General features: G+C 45.0%; 1 protein-coding gene across 1 annotated transcript in view; it reads right to left on the bottom strand.

Moving 5' to 3' along the window:
* The window catches only part of ABTB2 (ankyrin repeat and BTB (POZ) domain containing 2), a 134200-nt gene that overhangs the window by 686 nt on the left and 115844 nt on the right, over positions 1 to 17670 (bottom strand). The window contains exons 5-16 of the mRNA XM_009703323.1: positions 16645 to 16810; positions 13081 to 13170; positions 12510 to 12611; positions 10303 to 10399; positions 8901 to 9036; positions 6838 to 7064; positions 5868 to 6046; positions 4756 to 4861; positions 4528 to 4630; positions 3763 to 3853; positions 1843 to 1911; positions 890 to 1003 (exon numbers count right to left, since the gene is read on the bottom strand). Coding sequence (XP_009701625.1) covers positions 890 to 1003; positions 1843 to 1911; positions 3763 to 3853; positions 4528 to 4630; positions 4756 to 4861; positions 5868 to 6046; positions 6838 to 7064; positions 8901 to 9036; positions 10303 to 10399; positions 12510 to 12611; positions 13081 to 13170; positions 16645 to 16810 — 1480 coding nt within the window. The remainder of the gene's footprint in view (positions 1 to 889; positions 1004 to 1842; positions 1912 to 3762; positions 3854 to 4527; positions 4631 to 4755; positions 4862 to 5867; positions 6047 to 6837; positions 7065 to 8900; positions 9037 to 10302; positions 10400 to 12509; positions 12612 to 13080; positions 13171 to 16644; positions 16811 to 17670) is intronic.

Below are 17670 nucleotides of genomic sequence, written 5' to 3'. Positions count from 1 at the left end.
ACTTCTAAAACACATTAGGTTGGATTTGTGGCTGGGATCTGGTTCCCTTTGCTTCAGAACCAGTAATAGGAGAACAATGAAACTCAAGTTCAGCATTGAGAAGCACCGTGCACACACACATGCTCTCCCCTCTGTTTCTGGGAACTTTGTGCAAATAGTAATTTAAGGAAAAGTACTAAAGGCCAGTAGGGAATGCTCCCTTCCCCCTCTCTACCACTGCATGCTGCTAAATTTTAGGTCCTGAAAGAAACCATGGAAAAAAATGGCCCAGTGTGAGAGTCAGGAATCGAAAAGGCTCAGTGCGACACTACACACAATGTAAACGTGCACATCGTCGTCAGCCATTTGGGTAGTCTTTCTGCCTGTCTTTAAGGGAGCCGACCCTGCAAACTTCCAGGACTGGCAGAGTATTTCTCTCTGATTTTATCAATAACGTGGGTTATTTGCTAGAGAGGTGAATATCTGTGTCACACGACAGTGTTTATGCTAGTTCTGAAGCTGTAAAGAATATATTTTAGCAGTAGGAGTGCTAGGAAAGGGTTTCCTTAGTTGCTGTGCTGTGATCAATTGCCCGTGCTGCTCTGAGGATTTGAATCTCTTAGGCCTTGCTGACGTTGCCGTATCAGCCTGCTAAGACACCTCTCCCCTGCTCTGTAGGGATCTCACATCGATTTCACCCGTGATTGCTTTAGACAAGAAAACATACTGGGGCTGCGCAGGACTTTACGGACTGGCACTTGAATACGTCTCAGGCGCAGTCGAGTTAAGGCAGAGTTACAGCAGAGCAGGTGCCTGCTCTGTGCCTGTTGTGTGGAGCTACAAAACGAGACTGCAGAAAGCATGTGTGCTGTTGCGCTGTGATTCTTAAGGAAGGCGGTTTGGCATATACCTTGGCGTATTTATAGATGCTAACAGAGTTCTCCATGCTGATCGTCTGGGCACAGAGGATTTCACAGTGTCTCTGGAGGCCATCCAGTTGAAACAGGCTGGCAGCCGACAACAGCTATCGGGACGAGAGAGAGTTATTTGAGATCATGAGCCTTGAAAGGCTTAGGGAAGGCAAACAGACAGAACTGATGATTTCCTCTCTGAACAATCTCCAACTCCCTGTTTTAATGGCCAAGTCCTCGTGAAAGAGCAGAAAGGCCACTCCACGCCTAGCTCAAGCAACAGATTTCCCCTCTTAGCAAAGGCGTGCTCCTCCTGCAGGAGGTGTGTTTGTGCTACCTCTGTCACCACGACGCAGGAGCTCTAGACGGCTCAAAGCCCCCTTTCCTCAGGAAAAAAATAGTTGCATGTAATCTTTAGCTTCAAGCTTTAATTTCACCAGGCTACTTGTGACGGAGCAGCATTACTGCAAAAGGGCCTGCTTGTAATGCAGAAGTGCTCTCAGTCCGACCTTTGCCGTACCGTCAGCTGCTCTGCAGAAGTTCAGCTTGAAATTGGTCGTTTCTCCCGCACCTCCAGCCCCTTGGGCTTTGGCCTGCTGTGGGCACCAGAGCTGCCGAATCAGCTGCACCTTTTCTGAGCCCCGCGCCTGCTTCCTTCTCCCAGGACAAGAGAGGATGTGCGAAGGAGGCTTCCACCCAACTCTGGGTACCAAAAGCACTGTAGCGATTTCCCTCCCTGCGACTGCCTCCCCCCCCAGCATCTCATGAACATCATAAAACATAACTGGTAGTTCTTATTTCCAAGCAATGGTGTTTTGAAACTTTAAGCTCATTTCAAAGTGTTAAGTGTACTCCTGGATCGGAAGCTTGCTGTTAGCTCCTGGATTTTTGCCTTTCAAGCTCTGTTTGCGCCCCCGCGCACTTGGCAAGACTTAGAAGAAAACGCTCTCACCTCTAAGATATCAGTGGTGGGAATTTCCATAGATTCTGTTCCTCCATAGTATAAATACTGCATCAGCATCTGAAACGGGAAGAAGGCCAGGCATGAAGCTGTTATCGCTGAAGGCGCAAGGGGCTGTGAATGGCTGTGCTCCCCTTCCTGAGCAGACGGGAATCGCGTGGTATGCTGGCTCTCGCCTCCACTGTTGGCTTTTTTTTTTTCCCCCCTAGTGTTGCAAATCTGCTGCTTTCTAATACTCTTTTCTTCCTCGGGCTCTGAAAAGGGCCCTGTTGAGGATTTTAGGCCATGGGTGACAGTGTGTCTCTGAGCAACACGAACGTCCTTGTAAAATGGTTTCTTGGATCCGGTTTTGCAAAGCCTTGCAGGCTGGTCACACGCAGAGCTGCCAGCTAGCTGGAGCGCTGAAACCGCCACGCCATGAGCATGTGTGTCTCGGAGACCTCCCAGCCACTTGCCTCCCCTGCTGGGCTTCTAATCAGCTTCCAGCCCCCCATCAGGGCCAGGGGAAAAGGCCTAATTGTTTGCAGGGGCAGCCAGAGGCAGCTTCTGCTCTTTGCTAGACACGTGCACTCCCCCAGCTAAACCAGTACCATCTCATCTGGGAAACACCTAGAGCTGGTGTTGGGAAGAGAAGTCATTCCAGTGCCCTGGGTGCTGTGTGAGCAGGTGTGGGGACTGCACGCTCTGCTTACCATTTCTCACAGCAGTGGTAACAAAACTAAGCTGCTACTTTCAAAATTGCCTTATTTGTATAATGGAATTACAGGCGAGCAAAGCTTTCCGGCAGAGCCCCGAGCAGAACATAGATCTCTGGTGGCTCAGCATCCTCCACGCACCGTAACTGGGATTGCTGTGGAACGCCATCATCTCCTTAACTCATCTGATTTTATTTACCATCAAATAGTTTAATTCTGTGAAGTATTTCACTGTTTTAATTCTTTTTGATTGGTTGCTCTCTCCAGTGAAGCCAAAGTTTATCTTTAGAAACCTTTCGATGTGAAAATGTTGTTAAGGAGGCTTGTTTCAATGTACTCAATTACATTTTCTTTTTTCTGTCATGGCCTGAGCTGCAAAATTTGGATGTCATCCATCCAACAGAAAACTCGAAAAGCCCCTTTCAAGTAGAACAAGGATGTTCTTAGGGTCAACTTCATTCCCTCTACGTGAGATGACAGTACTGCTGACCAACAGCTTTGCTGTTTTGTTTGGTTATAGAAAAAGGAAAAGGAGAAGCCTCACTCTGTAGTGAAACAGTTACATGACCTATTCTGCACTTCAGATTTCCCTGTCCTCTACCTTTCGTCCAAATCTGAAATGCAGACCTGGAAAGCTGGAATAACTTAACTATTGCATTTCACCGACCTGTTTTTTTCCTTGGGTGTGTGCTAAGTAACCTACTTTCTCTCCATCATGAATGAACCTCCCCGAGGTCCATTAAATACGGCAATGTCATAAAAGCAAAGTGCAGTTCTTGATTCTGAGCCTTTCTTGAAAGGGACACCATCAATTTCTGATCATCTGATTCGAATTAATATGAAGCCTGGCAGTCAACCTGCTGTAAATAAGTTTACTTTTTGCTTAGCACAGCATGAAAATGGTGCCGTAAAAAGTAGGAAAATGATGTCTTAAAAGTATAAAACTACTTTCAGTAGAAGACTAGTTCATTCTGCTTTATGGAGGAGTCAGCTGCCCAGTAAGGAAAAAAGAATATAGGCTGGAGGTTTCTGTGTGAAGGTTGGTCCTAGCTGAAAAGTTTTGATGAAGATCAGAATACTCCTGAAATACAGGTGTATTGAAATGAACTCCATCTTTACTTGTAAATTACCGATGATATTAAGCCTTGGCTTAGTCTTAGCTTCCAAGTACGTGGGTGATGAAAAGAGTAACGAAAAGGTAGAGTGAGTTACGTACCTTGAAAATATTGTATTTCATATCGCTGATTTCGACAGTCTTGCTGCCATGGCTGTCATGTTCTGTTTTATTGGTCATCAGCGTCTTAAACCTGAGAATGGTTTTAACAGATTTCGGTATTAGTGTGTCACATACTTATTACCTATTGACAAATAGCCTAAGCAAGGGGAAAATAAAAGATCCTTCCTTGTTCTTGTTTGCAAGTTGAAAATCGAAACATTTCTTTGAATTTAATGACACCTAGTTTAGAATGTCAGGGACAACTCCACTTGTAAATTGGTCGGGCCTGACCCAATCCCACCCTGTAGTAATTGCAAACCAGTGCAACTATGCCAATAACAGAGAAAGAAACTAGTAAGTGCAAGTGTACCAGGTCAGGGGTGAGATTTCCTGGACATCTGGGGCAAGTGTAGCTCTGGCTAGCAACCTCTGAGAGGGGAAGGGGAGGCAGGGAACGGCTGGGCCTGTACACTGCATATGTACTGCACAGGGTTTTAGGGATAATGACTGGTGGGTTAATGTCAACAGAGCTCTGGGAATCTCTAACACATACTAGGAGCAGCTAGAAAAACTCATCTTTACTCTCCTACTATTCTTCACAGTAGCAAAGATGACATGGCTTGCTCCTGCAGACCTGAATTACGGTCTGTAATCCCGATCCTTAGCAGCTGCCTTACTGCAGTGAGTGGCCGAGAGCTAGTCACGCAAACGAGAGACTCCAGAGCCAAACCTTCCTTTAATGCTTTGCTGTGGAAAGCGACTCACCTGTTAGATGCAGTAACCAGTAGGACTTTGTGTGCATAAAATAGCTTTCCTTCTACTAAGAAAGTTACATCAGACATTTCTTTATTGTTTAGAAAGTGAGGATCTGTTAAGGTAACAAAACAAAAAAGGGTGAATGTTTTTTGAAACTTTGGACGCTTAAAAAAAAAAAAAAAAACCCGAAACAAAAAACAAATCACAAGACCTTCAGTGTTTAGGTGAGCATCTTACCTAGCCGAGCTGGCAGTGTCTTTCGGATTTCAGGAATGCTGGGTATCGGACTGCTGCCATAGCAGTGGGTGAAGATGGAGGCAAGCTGCTGATTGATAGAGTCATTCTGTAAGGAGGATGGAACAGGTATCATCAATCGGCACTCGGTATTGAGCAGGTTTCAAACACACTGTAACAGTTCGATTGAGGCTTATGGCAAGTGCACTCTACAAGAATGACCTCCAAACAGAGGGACAAGCGCATGATCAGAACAAGTATGCTCTCACAGAATTCGCTCAGCAACAGTTTACAGGCCAACCTTCTGTCAAGGGAAAAGGAGAGTCCATCAGCAAAAGCTCATCCTTCCACTTCTCCCTAACAGGTAAGCGTGGTCTCAGTGAGATTTGATCCATGATGTTAGCTCATTGTCAGATACCAAGCTCCAGTTCCTAGTGTGCAACCGTTTTTAGTTAGCCAGTTACACATCTCACTTTTAATGTAAAGGACAGTTACAACGTGTGTTGTAGTGACCAGTTCTCAAGAGCTGTATACACTCCTCAGCTTCCCCTGTCTGTGCATTTCAAATGTATCCCCTCTGCAGTCAGCGGCAGGCATCCACCTCCTGCCATGACGGGCAAGGGCCTCTTAGAAAAGAACGTGGTAGAGACTGGGTGAACTTATCTGCAAACTGGGACAGCTAAACTATATACCATGGATCAAATCTGTTCTAGACATGCCTGGAAAAGCAAGGAAAAAACAGTCATAGGCAACCTTTTTAATTAAAAAGAAAAAGTCACTGAACAAAAGCGTTGTTCAGAAACCTCCTAGCAGATACTACAGAGAGAACCTGAATTGCCAGTACTGTATTGGTAACTCTTCCCGTTAGGTTCACATGGTTTCAAAAGCCAGTTGCCGAACTGCACTTTAACAGAACAGCTTTCACTTCCATTGAAATTAATGTCTTCACTGTGAGGACTGCAGATGACTTTAGATAAATGCTATCGAGGTCATTTTCATACCATAACTCACGAGGGACTTTGCATAGGCATTCGCGTGTTTGTGTTGTGCGCTGCCTTGTACAACAGCACAAAACAAACGCTTGATTTTGATACCGTTACAAAACTAGTAATTACTTTGCTGGTTTTGAGGATATCAAACATGAGCTGCAACCCGTCATTAACCAGTTCTTCATTATAGTCCTCTTCTTTAATGGTGACAAATTCCCGTAAGAGGGTCTGCACGACTGAGTAACGAGACTGGTAGAAGGTTGTGCGCAGGGACTCGATCCACACGTGGAGTTTCCACGGGACTCCTGTAGCCACAGCAAAAAGAACAGTGAAAGATGATGATCTGCTGAAGTACCTGTGAGTAGCTGATCCTGCTGCTGTTACTAACACTTAGCGGCACTGAAGTAGATCTTTACGTACATCCTAACAGCAGGTACATTTTTGTCTTGATATTAATGATGATTGAACTGGGTCTTTGACAGATTAAGTGACTTATCTACAACAGCAAAGGATTGGTACCAGGACCATAAGTTGGAATTTACTGCTGATTGTTAAGGACCAGAGAGTCCCTATTGTGTATTTACCTTCATGATCAGACAGAACTACAAAATAAATTTGAACGGAATTTGTAAGAATACTTAACCCTACACAAACATGGTGTGAGGTCTTTTCTCCTGGTTCCCTGTAACAGTCGAGCCACACAAGCTTCAAAACTTCTCTTTCCTACCTTTAGATCAAATCTGGTCTTTCACCTTAAACCATTTAATCTCTGATGTTATCTTTGGTTTTGAGACCAGCCTCTTTACCGCTGAATTTTAGGTGTCAGAGTATCTGGCAAAGAGACCTGCCCCCTTGCTTTTGATACTTGGGAACAGGGGATCCAGCCAACAGTGAGGGACATCCCAGATCAGTAGGAATTTGAAAAAAACTTGTGAGGAGTGTGTGTGACACTTTTTTATTTAAATTAGAGAGCCGGTTCCCCTAAGCTTGGGATAGCTTTGCAGTTGGGGTTACAGATTCTTCTCCAAGTGAAAGGGGCAGAGGAAAAAGCTTTTTACGCCTTAAATGTGCACAGTGCTTAAAATAAACACCTTACCAAGTGCCCTGAGCTCCATGGTGATGTCTACGTAGCCATGCTCGGCACTGTAATACATGGCCTCCTGCAGAGCCTTCATTCGTGTTTTACATAGCCTGACTTGCCCCTCGCTGGAGCTGCCCTGGCTGGAGGTGTCACTCTCCACTCCCTCAGCTAAAATCTCCTCCAGCGAGAGGACATCTCCCTTCAGTTGCTGGGGCTGGGTCAGGAGCTTGCGCAGAACATTCCTGAGGAGGAAGAGGAGATGTCACTTACCAATAAATGAAATACCAACAATTCAGACAAGACTATGGTGATTTGGGTTTAGGGGCTTAGTAAACAGCAATTTCCCTCCCAAAGCCAGACAGCTGGCAGTATGGAACAGCATTTAAACCTCTTGTCCTTCCTTCTCCCCCATGCTAGAAAGTGATGCCCTGGTAGCAAGGGCAAAAGCATGAGAGATGCTCCCTGTACCTTAGTGGTGCCAGGGCATATTTCAGCGTGTGAGGGCAAACTGGTTTTTATTGCAGCCTGTACTTTGGCATGGAAACACGCTTCCTTCTGCCAGCCCCGGGTGTGGTAACATCTTAAGCTCTGAAGTAAGATTTACCAGAGAGTGTCTGTTAGAACCCTTGTTGTTTTCCCAAATGACCATCTTCAAGCACTGTTACGTTGTTTTAGTTAGACCTGCTTCCTGTATCAGTAAATAGAAACCATAAAAAATGACAGTTCTGCATCACTAAATCCAGGGAGAGGGAGTTTTTGTTTGGAATTTCACACAGCAGTTGCAAGAAAGAAGCTTTCTTGTTTGTGTCCAGCCGCTTTGGAAAGCTTGCATCATCGGTGTCCCTACAGACAGCTGGAGCCATCTGCAGCAGCCATTCCCCATCCCACGTCCACCCGAGTTGCCACTAGCGGGTGCTCTCTTTGCGCCCACGCCACTCCCTGTGACTGAAACCAGTTAGTTTTGTGCCATAGGATCACCCTGCCCTATCCGCTTGGGAGAACAAGCCTTGAAATTCACAGTTTGCATGGTGAGGTGTTGCAGAAGATTGTGGGAGGGGAACAGATCTGGGAACAGAACAGTGTTTGTGTAGTTTTACGCTGTAAATAACTGCATTAGGCTGTTCCAGCTTTGCCGAGTTTGGGCCTCATCTGAGCCTGGGCTGTTTTTTTCCCTGGTGTATCCAGATGTGTGATGCACCTGGAGGTGCAGTTTTGGCGCCGCTGTAAAGCACAGTTGTGTTCAAGCAAGGTAGCTACTATTGAACGTGCTGCTGGAAGGGCCAGCTGTTCGGCTGTGGGACTCTGCGGGTATCTCTCTGCCCATCTACATGGGTGGTTCCAGGGCTGTTTTAATTGGCTTGTTACGCCAATTTCTTTCTGGGAACAGAAGGATTTCTGGATGAGATGGTAAGTAATGTCTTATTTCTAAATAACTACCCTGAAATCAGGGTTGGAAAGCCCAGGCTGGCTTCAACATTTTAGTGGCTGATCTCTTGGTCACCCGTCCAGAAACCAGAGATGCAGTCAACTAAATCGTGCGGCAGGTTATTTTTGCCACCTTAATGTGATTAGATTCTGTCTTGGAACATGAACCACCGGCTCCTAACCTGCCCATAGGTGGAACTCAGTCTGCTCACGTATGGCCTAGAACCAGCTCGTACTCACTCTCAGTACTGCAGAGCTAGACCAGCAAGTGAGAGAATAAGAAAAAGCAAACAAAAATCTTTCTGTTGTATTTAGTGCTTTTGACTAAAATATAATCCCTTTCTTTTATCAAAGTTATAGTTGCTCAATAATGAAAGTCTTGCATCATTTTTTCTCAAAGGGATGTAACAGAGAGCAACTACCAGTTTAAAGAGTCTCTCGTTCCCCCAAATGCTCAAAAGGCACTACCCTACATCAGAACCAGAATAGTCTGAGAAGCTGTGCTGCACTAAAAAATGGAGAGCCCGAATGCCGACTTCTGTGGCACACCCAGGGATTTGGGTATAAGACATGTAACATAAAGTCACGCAGGACTGCCTACAGTGATAGCCTTAGGCAAAAAAACCCTGTCCTGAACATGAATGGAGCTTTACCTGTGCCCGTGTGCAGCTGAGTGGCTGAAGCAATTCATATCTTCATGAAGCGAAGACGACATACCATTGACTTCCAGCATACTCAGGAGTGGATCAGCACCCCTGCTGAGCAATAAGCTGACCAACTCATAGTTCCCTAGGAGAAAATTGACAGAAACATAACGATGATTCCATGTCTATGACCTCTTTGAAAGCATGTAACATAGGACTGGTAACAGACACTGTACCAGCAACTTTTATGCTTCCGACTAAGGCTTTCAGAGCATTCTACAAGCATGTGTTGGGCTTCGTAACATCTCCGAGAGAGAAACTGAGTCACAAAGCACTTAAATTACCTAATAACGCCCAACTAGCTAGAGGCAGAATGAAGAGAGAATTAAACTGGTCTGACGCTTTCCATACGCACCAGCAGAGGTGTACGCGACCAGTTTAACTAGGATCAGAGTCTCGGCTGGTTGGTTGGTGGAGGAGGTTAACAGCAAAGGCCAGAAGGGAGCTGCTCGATGCTGCACTTGCTGATGACAGCTTCATAAAACCACCCTGCAGACAAGTGTGTCAGGGCAAGTCCACGTTCAGCCAGGCCTCCTTTCCACCATTAGATGTAGTAGTGAGTGGTGGCAAGAGACCCAGCACAATGAGTATCCCTCGCTGGGAGGGGAGGAGGCCATTTTTTATCCCTTCAATAAAGCTTGGAGCAGGGCAAGCCAGAGACTCATCTTCAGAAACGCACAAAAATGAAGTAGAAAGAAATTAAGGAAAAAAAGCAAAAACAGAAGTGAAAAGTGTGGAAAAACAACAGATACTTTAGGCTAGCACAGACTTGTTCACAGAATGCTAAACTCTTCTCATGACAGGTAGAAGAAATGCAGAATTTTGCTTGCATTTAATAAATTAATAAAACAAATTTCTTTACATAGCAGTTATTTTTCCCCAGGCTGAATTTAAACTTGTTAATTTTTGCATCTGGAATGTTTAGATCCACGACATGCCTAGACTAGACAGTAGCTGTTTGATGTTTCTTGACAGTGCCCTGTGCAAAGGAGTTATTTCAGTCAGCTTTACTATGGAGGCCGCTGGCAGGAGGTAAGCATTGGGACTGGCTGCAAAAACAGACCCTCATTTAGTGCCCGTCAAGCTCTTGCCACATGATGACAGCTGTTAGTTGCTGCCAACCCAGACGGGGTTCCTACTAGTGTTTTAGAAATCAAAAAAAAAGGCTGACTTTTTAGTAGCCAGCTCGCTGCGCTACCAATTTAATATCTTTACTGTATGCAAAGTACCTTGGGAGTCACTTTGCGCTGCATTCTAGCGCCTTTTACAGACAGCAGAGCCACGTGTGAATCGGTTGTGGTTATGCTGTGGTAGTAAGAGACGGAGCGTGCTGAGGCTGCACTGAGCTCACCTGCTGCTGAAGCCAGCTGAAGAGGAGTCTCGGCGTAGTTGTCTTCTCCACTGTTCACAGCCGAACCCTCAACGTGGGCACCAGCATCCAACAGCAGCTGCAACAGACATGTGAAAGACAAGGAGTTGAGAAAAGAGCAATTCAGAAAAACAAAACAAATGGAAGAGGCTGTTAGAAAGGAAAACCAGTAGATTCGTAGTGAAGAGCGCATGCACACAAAGGGACCAGCTTAAAGGCTAAAGCGAAATATCTACTACAAGGCAACTTTGTCTTGCATTTCCTCGCTCAGCCTAGGGCTAAAGCCTCCACATGAATCTCAGTTTAAAGTTTTATTATTTTCTTTTGCTTTACTGTGTTTTCAATATTGAGTTCATGCTGGAAAGGTGCTCAGCCAGCAGCTTGGAGAACATCATTTTTTTTTTTTTTTAATTTTTAAATCTCCTTTATGAACATGGTTTTGCAATTGTGATTTCCCAGCTCCAAAGAGCCCTGCAATCAGAGCTGCTCCGCAGCGCAGGAAGTCCATCTTATTTAGTTTCACACTGTGCGCAGGAAACAGGGTTCCTCCAGGGAATTACCGCCGGCGGCCAAACATACCTCTGGGTCCCTCAGCCCCCGTGGAGCCGAGGCCCTGGCAGCTGCAGTGCTTTGCCACACACACAACCTGCTTTTCGCTGCACGCACCGAGCTGCTCGCCAGGGAAATTACCCCATCTCCCCAAGGAAGGGGAGAAGGTTACAAGACGATGGGGACCTTTTACGGCCAGGTAGGGCTGGCTGGCTGGCAGCATCGGGGTACCCAGGGCACCGCTTGCAGGTGCAGACTGGTGAGGGTGCAGCAGGGAGGATGGATGAGCCCTGCCCGTGTGTGCATCACCAGCGCTCGGCTGCTGCCAGCAGCGGAGGTTCCTCCACGGGGCGTAGGAGTCCAGCTGGCTGTATCCTATAACATCCTCACCATTTAACAGTTTCGGCCATCCCCAATTAGTGATGACCTTGGCACAAACAGCACGTAGATGCACATTTTTATAATAAAACTTTCTGCAGCTCACAACTGCTGGTTCGTTTCTCTCTTGAGATGCCAGCTATTCCATGCAAGTATTGCATGGTAGAAGTTAACCGGAAAGACGATTTTATACACCAATTTCAGCAAAAGCTGACATCTACCCTTTTAATAATAGTTGCCGAATGAAAAAAATTTATGGAATCTTTAGAAGTTTTTTCCAAAATAAAAGAAACAAACATTGTGGGTAATGCAGTCCAACAGGAGCTTTGATATACTTGGTTACACCGCCTGGGAGAATCACACTCTTCTCTCGCATGTAAATTAAGGCTGTCCAACCTTTGTAATACCAAAGGCTGCCCTGGCAATTTGCCAGGTGGAATCTTTGTAATTATTTACAAATGTACACAAACAAAAAATGAGTGGTGTGCAGCCTCCATTTGCTTACATCTTTTTTTTTTCTCCCCCTCCTTTGAGCAGAATGCAAATTAAATTCACCAGCAATTGACTCTCTGCTGTGATCAATTTTGAATTCCTCTTGAAGTTTGGGTAGGATTTCCAGGACTCCACCCCATTCTGCTGCCCCCCGCGTTAATTCCACAGAAAAGAGAGCAGGGAGGATGCGAGAGGCTCAACTCCCACGAGAGCTTAAGTCTTGTTCATGCAATTCTCAAGGATTACAGAGGAAGTTACAGATGATTTGCAGCCATTAGAGCAGAAATCAGCATACACTGCATTTTTGCACATGTAAATTTATAAACCAATTAACATCTAATGTCAGAAAGCATCCTGATCAAGCAGTCTACCTGTAACCACTCCACATGAAGCACTAGTTTATCTAATACCAAAGAAATTATTTCACAGCATTGTTCTGGAAGAGGTAAGCCTTGAATCAATACTGAAACCAAAGAAAAATAAGGGAACACACTGTGTTTTCTTATCAAGGCCTTCCTTGCTAGGAATTATGTCATCAGTTCAGAGTTTCCCAAGAAAAGCAGCGGTTGGATTCTCCTCATCTTCAAAACATGCAATTTTTCACTGATTTTTAGAAGGCTTCCACCAAAGTACAGACGGAGCCCGTGCCAGACCCGTGTGCAGGAAGCCCGACAGTGGGGGTGCTGCCCAGCACTCATCTCGGCGTGCTGCACTTCAGTCCCTCCGTGTCTCCTGTAAAGATTCCTGACCAGGGAACCTCCTCTGCTTACCTGAACCACAGAGATGTGCCCATGTAACACAGCGAAGGTAAGAGCAGTCCAGTGCCGGCTGTCGGGATGGACTGACGGGTATCGTGGAGAGGTACTGGGAACCTGGGAGAAAGGAACCAGGTAGTTATTAACCACTGCAGTCCCTGTCTGCCATAGTCCTTAGACTTGTACATAACTGGCTTTTGTCTTTGTACGTGACAACCCCAGGGAATGGTAACTTAGGCCGTTTAGAGAACACTGGTAGCACTAGTCACTCTGCCCAGTCCCCTGCGCCTTTTTAATGGGCTGATTGGTTTCTCCTAGTGGCAGCTCTTTCAGGAGGGAGGCCCCCTTACCCCCACCATCCCTATTAAACTTGCCAATGCCAGTCATAATTGGAGCCACTGAGTGCTCCAAGAGGTTTTGAAGGTTTTCTTCCCCCTCCTAAATCCCTGAAGCAATGGTTTCTGAAAGACGGGCCTTGCTCAAAAGCTTCCAGAAATGAAGCTTTCAATTGCTAGGAGAGATTTCATAACTCTTCTTGTTATTTTACAGGTGAATAATTACGGGGAGGGGGTCCTCTGTTACTCACTGGTATATCTAAATTTGCTCCAGCATCTATAAGCATTTGGACCATGGCTTCATCTCCGGCAGCACAGGCGTACATTAGTGGGGTCATACCCTTCAGGGAGAAGGAAAAAAAAAAAACAGAGTTATCCTTCTATATCTATCAACAGTGAAACTGTCACAGACACAGTGAGTTTGAGTCTTAACATAGGGAAGAGCATGTGTGCGCGTGTGCAGGTGTGTAGGGACAGCATACATATACGTTCAAAACATTTTGCTTTCTACGGAGAGTGGGCACAACACACTAGTATTGGAAAGTGATGTGGACAAAACATGAGGGAACAAGACTGCAAGAATACAAAAGGGATCGCTGAAAATCCCAGCCATGCATTGTCCCCAATTCTTGAGCTTTCTCAAGACTGCCAAAAAAAGAAATACCATTTCTTGGATCATTTGTAGCCAGATGAACTGAAAGCAAAACTGAACACAAAATACGCAAGATTAATTTATTTGGCAACTTATCCTCATTGCTAAAATCGTATTTGCCACAATATTTCAGCATTTCAATCCCATTAATCTCTCTCTCTCTACTTAACCAGCAAACCATGACAGCTCAAGAGATGAATTATAAGAGAAATGAGCCTTACTTACGGAGTTCATTCCAGAAGTAGCCAAGAACAGAAAGGCAATGGCCTGTAAAATCCATTCCTCCTCACACCCTACGACTTTCCTCCCTCCTTAATTACTGTGTTTGAATTTTCACAGGCAGCATCGCAGCTGCTCATTGTGTAATAATACAGCTTTCTCTTTAGAGAGGGACATGTATCGTAAAACAGAATTACATCTCACACAGAGGAGTCCTGATCTTGTATCTGCAAAGGCGTCTTTTCATAAAAGCCACAATTCCAAGCTTCCTGCAGTTGAGGCAGTGACGCACAGTTGCAAAGATGTTTTGCGGGCAAGGGAGGGATGGGTGGGTTTGGCTTTTGAGCAGCTCAGGAGGATCCACTCTCATTATAGGCAAGTAAACTTAACTGAGAATTCAAAACTCAGGTCTGCAGGCACAAGCCCGTATTTACTACCTCAGTCAGGGTTCTAAAACTACAGGTTTGTATAGACTTACCATACCTTTCCTTTTTATTTTTATTTTTTAAATTTTATTTTTAATATCAGTTTTGCATTCCCTGCTTGTTCCTCAGCATGCACAGGGAAGAAGAGATTGTTTTCCTAAACACCTCAAATCCCGTGAAACCAGGGTGCTGCTGGTCCCCACTAGAAGTGAATACAGGGTCCTGCTCCAAACTCAAATTTCTGAAGATACGTCAAGAGTTCTCTCCCTCTCTCTAAAAATATCTCCATACACATGCACGTAGAAGTGGGTCTGAACACACACCTCAACGTTGGACATGCTCACATTCTGGCAGCGGTCAAAATCTGAACCTGCATCTACAGCCTGTATGTTCAATTAGTCCAAGAGTTCTGTCTGTTGTAGGATTTGCAACAAAACTTTTGCCGTGCTTGTCAGGTGAGAGATGGTCACGCCTGTTTGCGATGTCTCAGAGGTGCCTACCTGCTGTGCGGTGTGTCATCACGACCAAAAGAAATCCAGGTATATGAACTGAGCTTACCAGGTGCCAGTGTTAAACGTTCTACCCTATGAGAGGACATCAGGACTTGCTTTCCGTTGCCATGCCTAAGTCAGTTTTCCCAAATTTGGGCATCTTTGGCTTATTCCTTTACAGGAAAGGCAAAACAAGCTAGCTGCAAAGTTTGGGTTTGGTTTCATATTCCAGCCATGGCAGAGTTCACTGCTGGAGTTTGGATTTAACCGCATGTGGGGTTGGTAGCGTAATGGAGGACACTTGCTTAGCTGCAGAGATGAGTTGTTCCAGAAGCACTGAAGTGGAGAATTTTGGAGCAACAATGTCTGCAGAGGGAGCCTGTCTTGCCCTCCTTGGTCAGTGCCAAAACACTGCTTTGAGACGTGGGAGCAGCCTTCTGCAAAGAAGACGGAGCTGCCAGCACGCTACAGTCCCCCAGGTCACAGTAGGACTGGCTAGAGGATGACATCAATAAGATGACAATGACACCATAAATAAGCGACAGCAGAAACTCCTCAAACTTTCCAATGAGTTGCCTACAGAACACGGGGTCTTTACGCATCCAAAAGCCAAACAGCTCCCAGTTTGCTGGCTGGCTGAAGAGAGGTAAGAAACATCCTGCAGAGAGAAGTGACTGTCTTGGCACCAGGGTCTTTGGTGTGAGGATCGTAAGGTTCACAGTGCAAAATAATCTGCTTTGAGAGAACAAAAGGCCTCAGGGCTACATAAGCAGGAACTGCAAAAATGTAAGAAAAAAAAATTGGAAGTAAGTGGCAGACCTTCATAATATAAACCTGCCACCTTAGTTCAAATGAAGTCAGTATCAAGGGCACCTACGGTGTGATACCCCACCTCTGTGACCACAAAGCTTCTTGTATTGGATATGTAAATAAGGCAACTACAAACCTAGATATAAACTTGTGCAGGAGTAGTTTCTGCTCGTATTTGTGTATACATTCACACTTCCTTTAAAACTGCAGGATGGTGGAAAGTACCATGAAAGATACGCCAGTTTCAGAATTTGGTCTGAAATGCTACTGCAGTAAAATGCTGTCTATGAGAAAACCTCTCTACTTGAACAAAAATCCTTCCTAATGCTAAATATCCTATTGTTTCTGAGACGTGACAGCTCATTCTCATTGCTGTGACAGCTGTAATGAGTGTTTATTTGAGAGAGGTTGCTTTTTTGGTTTGTTTTTTGTTGTTGTTTTTGTTGTTGTTGTTGTGTTTTGGTTTTTTTTTAATTAAAAGCTAATTCCATGCATTGAATGATGCCCCTGAGAAACAGGCTCTGCTGTTACTTGATGGGACTGACAGCACAAGCAGAAGCATCTAAAGACTCCCCAGACTACCAAATCCCTATGGTTCAACATCGCTCAGCAGGGAACAGGTAAAAATGAAAAAGCAGACACATCAGCATGATGGACTTTCAACAAAGCTAACACTGACTGATACCAATGCCACTGGGGTTCTCGATCCTGTTTCTTCCATGCCAGAGAACATGTAACGCACTTGGCGCAGGCAGCCCGAAAGCCATGAGCCAGTAACACCTTTTGGTCATTCATCACTGACCCAGCCTGGATTTGGGCTGTTGAACCAGAAGAGAGCGTCACTGGCAAAAACCACTTTGTTTTGACATTGTCTCAGCATTAAGACAACATCAGACTTTCCATTTGCAGCTCGCCTATTAACCTGTCTTCCATCAGTGTCTGAGACGGGCCTTCCAAGGAACAGAGCTACATTCCAGCTGATAAACAATTCACTCTAGGCTTTGACTGGCTTTTTGGGGGGTGGCATGGGGCGGGTGCGGTTTTAGGGGTTATTTTTTTGTGTTTTAAGGGATATATTTTCAGACTGAAACACAAGCTAGAATTAGAAAAACCTTGGAGAGGCAACTAACACAACCTCATGTATTGATTTGCCATGTGCAAAGGAACATGCAATTTGTTCATGCAAAAAAATTGTGTGTGTGTGGTTATATGGCATACCTGATCATCCATGGTGTTAACCCCCTCAGGTCCCAGTGACTCGATTGCTTGGTTGATCAGGTCTGTCCTTCCACAGTTCAGCATTCGGAAACCCAGATCCTGCTGGAATTTTTCAGTAGCAGCCTTAGCATCCAGTCTCCGGAAGGAACTAAAGCAGTATTCAGGTCTGTGAAAGACAAAATAATTTCTGGATTTTTCTCCTTTTTTTTTTTAGCCCCGTCTCCTACAGAAATCAGGCTTATGAATTTTCATGGTTTTACCTATTGTATACCTTCTCCACTCCATAATAATTTCTGAAAAATCTGGCTAACTTCACTCATACTGGAGATGGAAGTTTTAGTTCTTAGAGACAGACAGTAAGTTCATGGAAACACTGAAAAAAAAAAATGTAGAAAGGTGTCCAAGTAGAGAAACCTTGTCGGTGCCCTCCTCCGAGGCAAAGGCAGGAAGAAGGCCTTATTCCTTGCCAAGAGTGGTATTTTCCACGCCGCCCCTCACTACAAGGGTAGCTCTGGACCAGGCACCGCTTCTGCTACATCTTATCCGGCAAAAGGGGAAGGGAATGCCAGGGTATGCCCATACCATAACGGGCACTGAGTAACCGGGGTTTCTGCGGTGTGGAGGTTATTGTGGTGGGACCGGTGTCACGGGCTGCAAACCTGCAGCAACCAGGTTTCCTTAGTTCTGATTCTCACAAAACCCCCCACCAAAACTCACTCGTTTTAAGTAATTAGCTGTATATATTTTGGATATCGTATTTGTATTTTCCTGCTTGTTATAGGATAGTCTATCAAACATATCCAAAAACGTACTGCAAAGAGGAGAAAGAGATGGAGACAAGGGGTATATAAGAATACCAGGGTAGTTCTAGGATGAAACGATTATGCTGTCTGCCTACCAGACTAGTTATTATTTTGAAATAAAAGTCATTTCTGAAAGAAGATAACGATCCTTATTCTTTTCTGGGGGTCGGGGGCAGGAAATCAAAATTTAAAAAAAAAAATTAAATCAAAGTCAGATTTAGGT

The sequence above is a fragment of the Cariama cristata genome, unplaced genomic scaffold (genome assembly GCF_000690535.1).
Source record: "Cariama cristata isolate BGI_N322 unplaced genomic scaffold, ASM69053v1 scaffold6397, whole genome shotgun sequence".
In the NCBI taxonomy this organism is placed as follows: Eukaryota; Metazoa; Chordata; class Aves; order Cariamiformes; family Cariamidae; genus Cariama; species Cariama cristata.
This window is presented reverse-complemented; position numbering and strand designations above follow the sequence as displayed.